The 13737-nt window shown below is 42.5% G+C and overlaps 1 protein-coding gene across 3 annotated transcripts in view; it reads left to right on the top strand.

Annotated features, from left to right (window-relative positions):
* Nucleotides 1–13737, top strand: part of kcnma1a (potassium large conductance calcium-activated channel, subfamily M, alpha member 1a) — a 133792-nt gene that overhangs the window by 93258 nt on the left and 26797 nt on the right. For 2 of the 3 annotated variants that reach the window (XM_030770733.1, XM_030770735.1), the window contains exons 17-18: nt 3573–3659; nt 4273–4349. In XM_030770733.1, coding sequence (XP_030626593.1) covers nt 3573–3659; nt 4273–4349 — 164 coding nt within the window. Of the gene's footprint in view, nt 1–3572; nt 3660–4272; nt 4350–6032; nt 6042–13737 lie in introns of all 3 variants that reach the window. The other variant, XM_030770734.1, reaches the window with a different exon arrangement.

Genomic DNA, 13737 nt, shown 5'->3' with positions numbered 1-13737 from the left:
CTTAGACCTATAGGGGGCACAACATAATTCACTATTACAGCGTTCACTGTTCCAGAACTGGGCTGACATATCGCTGATGATGTAACCGTAAAAAAGGGGCCAAAGACATTACTGATTTTATGAGCTCTTGTCTTTCTTTCCATAGTCAGTTATTGAATACAGCACGCTAAAACCGTGACCGATTGCGGAAACGTGTTTTCTGTTTTGCCCTCTACTCTAAACCCTCTTATAGAGCTTTGGACACATTATTATTTTTTTTCTTTGCCAAAATCTGCAGAAACACAGTTTTTTCTCTTCATTTAAAATGTCACCTCTTTTTTTTTTTTATTATTATTATTATTATTATTATTATTATTATTATACCCATGGCTCCATGTGAGTGTTTGATTTGAAATGTTTTCTTGTTGTTTGCAGAAGCAGGAAGCGGTATGCCCTCTTCATTCCTTAACCTTCGACCTTTTTAGGTCTCCATGAGTGGGATTAGATTAATGGATATTGCACCTAATCTGACAATCTGGCCAATCTCTCACTCTCTTTCTGTCATTTCAATGGTGCTTACAATGCACTAACTTCTTTGCAGGCACAGAGAGTATTATTATTATTATTATTATTTTATTTATTTATTTTTTTCTTAATTTACTCGTTTACTCTTGTCTTTGCTGTTTTTATGTATTCTAGCTAATGCCATTTCCATTTAGAATTCCACTTTTGACTTTTTTTTTCTCTTTCCTGTTTCGTCTCAGCTTATTTTTCTACTCAGCTCAGCTGTTTTCTCACGTTTGTCTGCCATGCTCATCCCTGCTCAAACGTATCATATCTGCTCTGTGTTTTCTGTGCTCTGTTCACCATCAAAACAGTACTTCATGTTTATAAGTTCCATACCTTAATACAACTAATATAGAGGAGAAATTTGTTAACGATAAAAGTCTCGTAAACAGACGGTCTGTCTGGAACTCAGCTGAAGACCCTATTAAGACATGCAGCACCCAAATCTCCGCTAAAGCCCTGTGTGTATGAAGACTGGCTCACTGTAGACATCGTAGGTGACACATTAAAGCTTCAGCACTCAAGAGGCCTGAGCTGAAGCCTTAAGATGATGATTAGACTGTTAGGGTTCTGAGTCATTTAAAACATAGTGCTAATAACAGCCATTTCCATCTCAATCTCACGTTTTCAATTTATCACTGTACTGCTTGTGCATTTGTGCTTTTGTGTGTGTGCGTGTGTTTGTGTGTTTGTGTGTGTGCGTGTGTGTGTGCGTGAATGTGTGTGTGTACATCCGTTACAATGTGTGTATGTCTACGCATGTGTGTGCGTATTTGTGTGTGTGTGTGAGCTTGCGTGTGTGTGTGTGCGTGTGTGTGTGTGCGTGTGTGTGCGTGCATACATATTTGTGTGTGCGCGTGTGTGCGTGTTGGCGTGCATGTGTGTGTGTGTGTGTGTGTGTTTGTACGTGACTCTTTCACTCATCCTGTCCCTTCTGCCTGTCTGTCATGGAGTAGATGTTAATGAAGTGAGGTCACTTACTGTCAGTTTGGTGTTTTAAACAACAATCCAACTGCACAGAAGTTACTGCGCCAGTGTGCATCTACGTGCTGGCCTGCCCACTGCTCTTTCCCGCTCTTTCTAAGTCATGCTTTTGGTTGTGTTTCCTGTGGTAATTGCATGCCTGCTCACCCTGATCATGTGCCTGTGGATGATGGTTGTTTCCCATAATATGAGGTTTTGACCATGACTAAGGCCAAACAACTGAAACATGGAAAGTGCACTGCACTTTGACCTTGTTTGGCCTTTCCACAGCTTAATGTAATTACATTATTTGGGGAAAAAAAAACCTGTACAAAAATCTCAGAACTGGGGAGCTGGAGTGGATTTGTTGTGAATGAATTCTGTTGTTTTTTTTTTTGTCTGTCTGAAGAGCATGCTAGTTGTGTTGCTAATGACAATGGGGGTCATTTAATCACGCTCTGACACTTACCTTAATGGCAAGATGTTCATTAAACTTCATTAACCCATCTTAAATTCATGATTGATTAACACGACATTAACATGAATAAGACTTGCGCAGGTGCATTACCAGTAGATTGAATGAACCCCTCATTATTCGTTCTATATTAACACACAATAAGCTCGTGGCCCAGAGGAAAGAATGATGAGAAAGACTACACACCATGTAGTAAAAATTGTGCTCATTCTGTACGTACATGCCATGATTCCCTCAGCCCGTTTGCATCTGGGAGATTATGGGGCTCCGTAATCTGGAATAGATGCATCAGTGAACTAAATTTCAACTGAACACTGGGTTGATGGCTTTCGTCTGGGCTACCTTCACACGCTGTTGATGCTGGTTGTCTTTCTGTTCTTCACTAAAAATCATTGATGATTCCTGACTTGGGTAAACATTAATGACCGTGTTTGTGCTGCAGAGTCTGTGTCTAATTAACGGGGAATGCTACAGCTCTTCAGTACTGGAGAATAGTCCATTACTGAAGCAACACATTACTTCTAATACAGTACTCACCACACCAGACGGCTGACAACACTAACCTCACACACTCTGTGGAAATAACATAGAGACACTGACATTGTTACTTATCTGTTTTTTCCTCTTGTTCTGATTCATTTTGAATGAGCTCCCATTGGCTGTACTTAACTCTGGTGCCCAAACATGTGGAAACAGATCATTTTTGTATGAAATATTCTAACGTGTAACGTCATGCTCGTAAGTCATAATTTCCTCATTAATCTATGAGGGAAATATTCAGAGGTTAATAAAGGGAAACAAAGCTAAAGACTTTGTGGCATTGTCTAAAAACGTGTAGAAATTTTGGAAATGGTTGAGAGTCCCTGCCAATCTGGCTGTTTAAATCAGTGCCCGATTGTGTGTGCAGTGCCAGTAAAATTGTATGAATCTTATGAAGCTCTGCAAAACCAATCAAATTGAGACAGTACCGTAATGGCATATTACCCTCCCAGATCATTCTGGAACACAGCTCTCTTTATTGTTTTGATAGAGTACACTTATACATTAGTATCCCTGGTGTACCGGCAGAGAACTGTACATTCCCTTTACATCACATTGTCCAATACTAATCCAGATGACTAAAACATCTACAATGTCAAAGCATTTCTGTGTCAACAGATCTGAGCGAGAATGCCACTCCATTAATACCATTTTAATTAAAAAAAAACATTTTAATGAAGTCATTTTAACAAAGTCATTTCTTTTCTCCTCTTTTATCTCATCAGACAGTCAGTATTTCCACTGTGAGACATTTCAGAGTGGTTTGTGGTACTATTGTTAGCTCTCTTCATTTGTATGAAGGAGTCAGTATCTTTAATATGAGGACACCTCAACTGTAATAGAAGCTAACCCAAGCACACACACACACACGGACACACACACACACACACATATATTCGTCTGCCGTGCAGACCTGGATACTTGGCTTGTATGCTCTGTTTATGTACCATTCCTCTTGATTAGAGCTTGGTTCTGGATGTATGAGTGTTGTTTTGCTTTTGTTCACAAGTGCCATGTTTTTTGTTTGTTTTATTCCTAATTAAAACAGCATTCTGATCAATCCTGGGAATCATGTTAAGATGCAGGAGGGAACGTTGGGATTCTTTATTGCCAGTGATGCCAAAGAAGTAAAGAGGTAATCATCTCCTTTACCATTGGAAAGCCTGTGTTTGCTGTCTCATATAGATCCCTCTGGTCTTTGTCCAGCCTCTCTCTCTCTCTGGCTAAATCTTTGTGTCCACTTTCACGTTGCATATTGCCGTTCACTGGTCTAGAATTCAGGGTTCCCCAAATCCAGTCCAGGAGGAGGGCTGAAGTCTTGGGGATTTTCCTTGTTGTTGTGGTTTCTGATTGGCTGAAGAGAACACCCTACCTGTGGTCCAAGTAAAATAACATTATGAGCTAAGGGCCAAGTAGAAGAGCTTTTCCCTCCTGGACTGGCTCTTGGGGAACCTTGTGTAGATGATACTGTGAAGAAAAGACCTCAGAGCCTGCGTTTGGGAAAACTTTGTCAGGACGTTTATTTGTATAGGAGTGTGAGATGTGAACAGTGCTCCAGCCGTGGTAGATGGTTCTTGTGAGACGTGTGTGGTGTGTGTGTGTGTGTGTGTGTGTCTGTGTGTGTGTGTGTGTGTGTGTGTGTGTGTGTCTGTGTGTGTGTGTGTGTGTGAGAGAAACTCAGGCTTTGGTTTAGTGGATGAAGGAAACTAAACCTGTTGTTTTGCTGGTCTCTTTTCTTTTCCTCTCAGAGCGTTTTACTACTGCAAAGCTTGTCACGATGACATCACAGATCCGAAAAGGATCAAAAAGTGTGGCTGCAAACGGCGTAAGTACACACACACACACACACACACACCTATACGGACCCAAAACCATTCCTCTTTGTCTTTAGTTTTGTTAGTTATATAAGTTGTTAAAAATACTGCAATTGTTTAGTTTCCAGGGTGGAATAAATGCCAAATGATGATGTTTTTTTCTTTGCACTCATTCTTCTAAATCATGTTTGATCATGATCGATTCCAGAATTTCACCCTAAAGGTGAAAGGTGAAGTCAGTATTTTATTTACATTTTTGTTTTTCATTTCACATTTTTTAAAATTTACAAACTTTTGAACCTACTCAAATGATGAACAGCACAAATCATCAAACTCTTTCTTAAAACAAAAGAGAGCCTCACACACACACACACACACACACAGCACAGGAAGAGGATCACAAACGACCTGTATAATGGAGTCTATATAAACCCTGTTAGAGCCAGCACTGATAACACTGACATTGAAGGACCTGTGGGGACAAAACAGAGAGAAAAAAAAAACAGAACTAGAAAGAGACTGAGCGTTCAGAGAAAAGCCTCAGCGTGTTAATGACAGGGGTTAATCAGAGAGCAGGAGTGGTGTGATTATCTAAAGGAGAGAGGCGCCAGCCCAAAGTGGCGTGTGTGTGAGAAACGACCCCAGGCAGGTGGAAGAACAAAAGACCAGAGGCGTTTCATTGTCACCTCTTTCCTCTCTCCTCAGTGGACCCCGTTACACCAACGACAGCCACGCGCTTTAGCACAGTGATTCAAAAGCCAATCCGGCCCAGAACCCCCTCGTCCCACTAAACATCAGACCATACACACGTGGCCAGTGATAACTGTCACTGAGATTGTCACTGAGAGGCTGGGATTGACTTGACCCGCTTTTAATCGGTCTTTAATAGTTCAATAACAAGTGTAATCTAGGGCTGTTAGACGCTAGCGCAGGTTCACAGAGAAACAGCTCTAAACCAGGTTTTACTCTCCATACCTCACCGTTCATTACCAGTTTAATTGTAAAGGGATAGCATATTAATTGATATATTTCAGCGTGTAACTGGTAATTCAGTGTATAACGAGGTGATGTTTGGTTGAATGAGTAAGTGTGTTTTGGTGGAGAAAGACCATTAACATTAATGCAAGAACATTTTATCGTTATTGTGTGACCCATATAAGCGCCTGTCTAATCCGGTTAAAGACAATAAATTATTCACTTTAAACATTTCAGCAGAGGTCAAAGACAGCGAAGACTAAGACACTATGTTCCTAAAACAAACAGTGCATTTAAATGGACACCCTCCATTTTTATGCCTTTGTTTATGTTATCTCAATAATTTAAAAACTACGACGGCCTGCCTCCCACCCCAGCCAACATCCGTCACAAACACCAGGCAACACTTTCACTCATTCAGCTCTCTTATTTATCTCTTCTCTTGTGTTTTCTTGCTCTAGGCTTTTGCTTTGATGTAATATTGATATCTTTTATGTTGTGTTTATTAAAAAAGAACAGAGGGAGCTGACCCAGTGTCTGTGAGAGAGAGAGAGAGAGAGAGAGGCTGAGAGAGAGAGAGAGAGAGAGAGAGAGTGAGAGAGAGAGTGAGTGAGAGGACACTTTGGTGTGAACTGAACTCTTTCTGATCATTGACAGAGTCTTGATGTGTTTCCTTCTTTGCTGCCGTGGAATCTGTTATTTTAACCTGTCTCTGGTAGTCGTATATTGTGAGTAAAAACGGGTTGCGTGTGGCCCAGACCGTAGTCCCTCTGTCTCAGCCGATAGTTTTTTCTCAGTGTTGCATGTTTCAGTATAGTTGCTACATCCTCTCTCTTTCTCTCTCTCTCTCTCTCTCCCTCTCTCTCTCTCGCTCTCTCTAATTCTGTCTCTCTCCCCCTCTCTCTTTCTCCTCTCATACTCGCACACTGTCCCCAGATCAGACCAGAACACAACTCCCATTCCATTCACCAAAAAAGCCCAGTTCAACTCACTGTTTCTCAGTTCAAATAACTGGGCCACATTTTATCTGGAACACAGGAAAAAAAAAACCAAGTCCGCCTTCAACCAAACACAGTATTTCAATGTTTTACTGGTAAAAACCAATCTGATAGTTATTTGAAACAAAAGCTTAATGTCTCGTGAAATCTGGGTTATGCCCTCCCCACACACACACACACAAACCCCCTGCCCTTTTCAAAAAAAGGCCAGTACCCAAAAGAAAGGTGGTGACAGCCTGAGATGTCAAACACACCGATGTTGGGAACATTAGTTCTGGTTTTAAGAACCCTTTCAATCGGTCTCCTCATTGTCAGGGCTGATTTTTTAGACTGTGGGAAGAAAGTGTGTCACGTCAAAATATCCTTAATTTTTTTCCTGGACTTGTCAAGTGTCCTCTCCAAAACACAATCAAAACAATCTGGTCCTCTTGGCCCCACCCTCTTCTCTGCTCACAGCCCCCCCCCACCCCCCCACCCAACACACTAACCACCGTCAACTCCTCTGCTCAGCTTCTCTGTAGCAGGAATTTTCAGAATTGAAATGAAACATTTCGCATTTTACATTTCAATTCCGTTCACTCACTGGGCCCCTTTTTTACTCACACATTTGTCCATAATACACACACCCTTTGCATTAGGACCACTGTGATAGTGTTGGACTAGCTGCTGTATTGTGATTGGCCACTAGGTGTTGATAAAGTTCTGTAGATGAGAATGGAAGGTGGTCTCACTGAGGTCCTCTCTGACCTCGTCCGTAAGAATGCTATCAGCACAATGGGAGGTATGAGAAAGGTTTTAACAGAGCCCGGCTCTACTATTTACATATGTGCTGTGTGTTTTTTTTTCTGTTTGAGTTTGTGTTATTATGGGTAAAAGAGACACTAAGGGTTTTTTCTGGGGAAGGAAAAATGGAAATGTGTATATCTGTGTTTCTACATATAGATGATTGTTAAATATTACATAGAGCTGTTTATATAGATGCAGAGTCCTGACTGTTCACCATAAGGTTATTTATAAAGACCTTTTATTGGATATGCAGCGTGTATTCACATTTAACTGTATTTACAGTGTTTTTAGGAGAATGATGTTGGTAAGAAAAAGAGAGTGATGTTGGTAAGAAAAAGAATAGAAATATTGATTAGAGATTGAGACATTGAGAGACATGAGATAGATTATGACAGACATTGGCAGATGTTAGTGAGACATTAAGCCACTAGGAAATATTGAAGATAAAGATTGAGACATTGAGAAATGTTGATGAGAGAGATTAATGACATGGGACGTATTGAGATAGATTGAGAGGTATTGTTGCTGACAGCATTCTTACTGAATTGAGGTTGTTAGTTTTTGAGGAGAATTCAGTGCTGTACGCATGTGAGTGTGAACGTGTGCGTGTGTGCGCGCGCGTTTGTGTCTGTGTGTGTGTGTGTGTGTGTGTACGCGCACGCGTGCGTGTGTGCGCTGTCTTCGGTCATTTTCACTGTCATGTCGTCTCGTGTTTTCGTCCTCCTGTCATGCGTCACTGACTAACCCCATCACACCGTACACTCTGAGAGAGTGCCAAACCCCATGCCAAAAATGTCCGGAGGAGCAGATTTCAGCATGACACTGAGTCTGTAGCCTGACTGCTCTCCTGTGTTCTGTCCAAAACTGTTTCTGCTGCGTAAACAGTTAAGTAGGCCCAGATTACAGCAACTTCTCTCTGCATGCTTATGAAGTGCATGATCCTGGCAGAACCACAGTCACCCCTGCACTCTAATTCTCTCTCCTGAACTGAGCTCTGATTGGTTGATCAGTTTGGACTCTTGTCCTGAAGTGGAGCAGTTTTCCCCTGTGGGGCAGGGGTTTTTGATAGGGTGCCAGACTGCATTAGTGTCTGTTAGCATGGAGAGAGAATGAGTAACAGAGACTGTTTTAACACATTATTACAACAATCAAACACTGCTGTTACCTCTCACCACTGCTCCCTCAGCTGACATACCATACATACACTCAGACATATACAAACACACACACACACACACACACACATATGTACACTGACATACCATACACACACTCAGACATACACACACACACACACACGCGCGCGCGCGTGCGCACACACGTATATACACACAGACAATTAGTCTCACATACAGGTTTACACAACATATGGATTTGCTCACTGGGAGGCTGTGGTGAAAGGGCATAGTGTTCAGACTAAACTAGAGCTTTCCTGTAACAGCCCTGACAGGGCCACTGCTGCATGCTGGGATACAGGTATGTGATCCTCTTTAGACGGACTTTAGGAGACTCCGCCCCTGACAACGACCCTCTGACCCTGTGCCCAAATGACATCTTACTCCTGAATTTCCTCCCTGACTCAAATCATATCTGACCTTTTGACTTCTTATGACTTGAATGGCCTTAGGGCACAGGTTGACCCCAGAGAGATGACCTCACTTTGCCAACCATGCGTGCGACAAAGGATTTATCCCTTTATAATTCGGCATAAACAAAGAGAAAGGGTAATTGGCCTGTTTCCTACCCTGTGTAATATTAGTCTTTTAAGTTTTAAGTCTTAAGTTTTATGTCAGAAGTGTTGGTGATCTCTCATTGGTTGGTCAGTGTTGTGGAAGCTTGCAGCCAAGGCTTTGCACTGTTATGATGTTTATCACTCACTCTCAATGTACCCCTGTCCCAGGACCCCCCCCCCCCCCCCCCCCCCAAACTACCTCCTCCCAACTCCCCCCACCCCCTTTTCCTTGCTGAAAATGATCTCCTTTCATTAACCTGCTGCTCTTCCTCTTCCCCCTCTCATCCTCCTCATCCTGCCTGTAGCCCAGCTGTCCGTCTACAAGCGAATGAGAATGGCATGTTGTTTAGATTGCGGGTGCAGTGAGCGAGAGTGCTCATGCATGTCTGGCAGTGTGAATAGTAACCTGGACACTCTCCAGAGGGCTTACCCTCTCTCTCCTGTGTCTGTACACCATCACTGCCCCTCCACTTTACGTGCCTGTAAGTTCCACCGCCAAAAACACACTCTCTTTCCATGTCTGTGACGTGTACGTCTGTGTGCGTACGTGTACGTGTGTGTTCGTGTGTGTGTGTGTGTGTGTGTGTGTTGGTCTCAAATATGAGTACATGTGTGTTGTCTTTTTTGTTACGTTATCGATGTGCCATGTTTGTTTTGTGTCGTTTATTGTGATTCCATTCATTGTGTAGCGATGGTTTATTTGGTGTAGTTTCAATGGTGATAATGACGGTTGTTGTGTAGTGAGTGATGGTGCTGGTGATGTTATTATTGTTTTGTTTTTGTTTTTTTTTTGAGGTGCTTTAGTTGTGGTTGGTGTTGCAGTAGGGTGTAGGCCTGTGTCAGTGGTGGAGCATGTGTGTCTGTGTTAATTACACATGTGACTTTATGACACTGTTTTCTGTCTAATCTCTACAGATACTGTAAATGTATATTCTCAACGTAAGCAATGTTCTATGTTTTTTTTCAATGGAAACGTCTTTGGGCTTTGCTCTTTCTGTCTGTTAACAATGATGACGTTTAATTGTTTGTCTTGATTTTATGTCTGTTTTTTATTTTATTTGCTTCTCTTCTTTGAAGACCTTACAGGTTGAAAGGAGTGCAGATTTTCTCTAATGAATACTCTCTTTGTTGTTGTTGTTGTTTGTTTTTTTTTTTGCTAACACACAGGACTTATATATGAAATTTGAAATCATATTATTTGTTTTAAATGTGGGTGTAACATCATAGATTTAGAGTTGTCAAGTCTTAGAAAGTACATATTCAGTTATTGATTCTCATGGTCAAGAGGATGACAGCTCACCTGTAGGCACACTAACTTTCATTCCTATGTAGATTTATTCCTTCACATGAATCTCTCATACACAATCTTAAGCTTGTTTTTTTATTGTGAAAAATCTAACGTTAATGTTTACATATTTTTTCATCAGCTTGAGATAATATCTGAAACGTTGGGGAAAAAAAAATCTGTGAAAAGAGGACATTTCTTACTTGTCATTTTAAACAGTTTAAAGGGGAAATTGACCTTTTTTTCACGTTTGGACCCGTTAGAACAATTTCCTTGACAGTTGTTGGTACCTTAAGTGATTCTTCAGTCTGGTGGTATTTTAAGATTTTTTCGTTAAAAATGCTAATTTCCCGTGAAGTCTCACAGCATACCTTACCCATACCATACCTAACTATATGAATTTACCGTGCTATGAGCATGGTGTTTTTAAAATGGAATTCTAAATAAATGGTAAAGTAGATGTGTGTTTGTCAGCACAGTGTCATCTCTATGGTGTGTAATTATGACGGTTCTCTCATGAACTGGAGACAGTGAGAAGCGTCCTCTTTCTCTGTCTGTAAGGCAGATTTAAAAGCCATTTAGCTTGGTTTAATGTAAGTTTCATTGATATACTTACTAATATTTCAAAATGGAAAAATAAACCACAATGATTAATATTGAACTTTAGGCCAAAAAGATAATATTTAAGTATTAAAATGTAATATTTAAGTCAATATTAAAATGGGTCCAAATGAAAAAGGCCGAATTTGCCCTTTAATTAACAGTGTTTGTGTAAACTGACAGATCTCCTCATTTCCAGTGTTTAGGTGAATGAATCATGTGAATTGATAGTGTAAAGTCAGCATCTATTTGTAAGTAATTGCTATGATCTGTTCCATATGTTCCATAAACTCTGAGGAGTTTCAGTGTCTGGCTTAAGACGGATCTTTTCTGTCTGTGAGAAGAACCCATGAGAATGTCTGTCTTTCTAATACTGTTCTCACAAAGACATGATACACAACAACTACAAATAGCTGTACATTGTTACACATAACAAGACAAGAAGTTCCTTCGCTAATGAAATACAGAGGGGGAGAGTAATTCGTCTAATGTGATGTTTTAGATGATGTTTTTAGAGAGTTATGCCTGCCTCTGTGTGTGTCTGCCTGTGAGTCTGTCAGCTGTCTGAGTTTGTCCGACACATTTTAAGAGATTGTCCAAATGTCCCTGACGTGGCATCTGATACTCAGTCAAGTAAATCTTAACTGAAAGCACCATCTCCAAGGAAAATGGGCAGTCCCGTGAACTCCTCCCGTGTGTCCAGCTCGTAACGCCTTTATGTGCTTGTTTGTATTTATGAACGTGTCGGTGTTGAAGTTCGAGCGTGGTTTGAATTCTGGCCTGATTTTGACTGCGTGTTACTTTTGGTGCGCTGCGGCTGTAGTTTGTGTGAAGTCCGGCGCTTTCTCTTCGGAGGTTTCTCATTAGTCCTCGCTCGGATGTGAAAATCTAAAGTATCTGTTGATTAGATATGGCAGCAGCCGAGCGTGCTATCAAAGCCGGGGTCAGTTCGGACGATCAAATTTCCTCTTTCCAGCGCTCGGGAGATCACTTCAGATTAGTGTCAGCTTTGCTCTGATATGTTTGGCTTCACGTCTCGTGTTTTTTGAGCATGCTCTGATGTCCCAGGATACCAATTACCCGCTATTACATCCTCCACTGATCTCCATCTCTGTCCCTATTGGCCCCGACTCGCACCGCAGGAAACACAAGCTGTCTTTGGATTTGGATTTAGAGTAGAGAGGGTTTTGGATCAGAACTCAGTGCTCCGTTAGTTATGCAAACAGAGGTCTTTGTTTTCTCTCCTCTCAGCTTTGTTTCATGGAGTTAGAGTAACATCCATGTGAAAAAGGCTTCATCAGGACACCTACCCCCCCCCCCCCCCACACACACACACACACTCACACTCACTTAAGCTTCTCCAATCGCTGCGCAGATTCTCCGACTGCGCTATCTCTCAGATAACACGAGCGACTAGCAGCTGACGTGGAGACGACAGACTGGATGTAAGACAATGGCTGGCTGCGGGGATGACGGCATCCTTGTTTGTGGTGAATTAGGGAGTGGGTAGCATTCTTAAGGAAGATGATTATGGTTGGTCTCAAACACACACCGCGGTGGCTCCGTCAGCACAAATCCACAGAGTAGCTCCACTAAAGCCAGCGCCGGAGAGTTATGTCTGCACATTATGAGAGCTCTGTTATTGCTGAAATAAATAAGTACTACTCCCTTGGATGCAGTATTTCTGAGGAAAGCGGCAGACGCGTGGCAGCATAGGCACTATGTCTTATACAAGTGGAGTTACTCATTCAGGGCTCTCTCTCTCTCTCTCTCTCCCCCTCCCAGCTCTCTCTCTCTCTGTAGCCACCAAACAAGCACATCAGACTCAGGTCTAATGGTTTTCAATGTCAAAGTCAGACAAAGGGATATTAGAAAGAAAATGAGATGCGTGAGAGGCACTCTCTCTCTCTCTCTCTCTCTCTCTCTCTCTCTCTCTCTGAGTTGTAGTTGAAGCCCAGAGAGCCTGTGTCAGGCAGAAGGAGACTCCGTGGCGGGGAGAGCAGTCATTAGAGCTCCTCTGCACACTGAGACATTAGGAGGTGTATGTTGTACACAGACAGGGTCTCAACTCCTACTCCACTAACTTACACTGACAACTGCCACCCAACCACCTGCAGAGCCACTTCACCTCATTACAGAGAGAGAGAGAGAGGGGAGAGAGAGAACAGCTTAAGCACTCTACAACATCATAAAACTTCTTATTAGACTTATAAGAGCAAAATAAAACTCCATAAAATACTTTTCCCCCCATAACAGCAATACCCAGATACACAACAGAGAAAAGGAGAATGTGAGAGACAGGGAAAAGACAGAGAGATCATCAGGGTGTTTTCTGTTCTTTTGGAGTTATAGTCAACAGTTCCTGCTTAAGGTCATGAGGTCATGTAGTGCTGATGTGATGAAGTGAAGGGACTATGTGGAAGAGTGTATGTGTGTGTGTGTGGCCATAAGAGAGAGGGGTGTGTGTGTATGTGTGATGTGTGTGTGTGTGTCCATGGCCATAATAGGGAGGGAATGTGTTAGTGTGATGTGTGTGTGTGTGTGCGTGTGTCCATGGCTATAATAGAGAGGGAGTGTGTGTGTGTGTGTGTCCGTGACCATAAGAGAGAGGGGAATGTGTGTGTGTGTGCGCGCGCACGCTCCTTGCGGGGTGAGCTCAGTACCACTGCCCCTTATGCAGCCTGACATGAAAATTATGTTTGCATTTTCATTTCCGGAGCGCTGCTGGTGTGTGTCTAAACTCGTGCTGACAGGTCGTGGCCTGCAGGGGGGGGTGCAGGGCAGCCCCACACTAGCCTACACTGGACAGACGTTCCCCGGTTAGCCGGCTGCCTCTCCCCACACCGCAGATCCACTGTGACAGATGCCAGGGCCAGAGCAGCTCGCTGCCTCAACGCTCGTGTCACAGGCCTGGCCTGCGTCCACACGCTGACCTTTACCGCAGTCAGACCAGCTCTAACCACGGAGAGGAGGGTTCTAGACCGGGCTCCAGTGAAGGTCGTGATTCTAGGCCCGGCGCTAAT

Source organism: Chanos chanos, chromosome 4 (assembly GCF_902362185.1).
Source record: "Chanos chanos chromosome 4, fChaCha1.1, whole genome shotgun sequence".
In the NCBI taxonomy this organism is placed as follows: Eukaryota; Metazoa; Chordata; class Actinopteri; order Gonorynchiformes; family Chanidae; genus Chanos; species Chanos chanos.
This window is presented reverse-complemented; position numbering and strand designations above follow the sequence as displayed.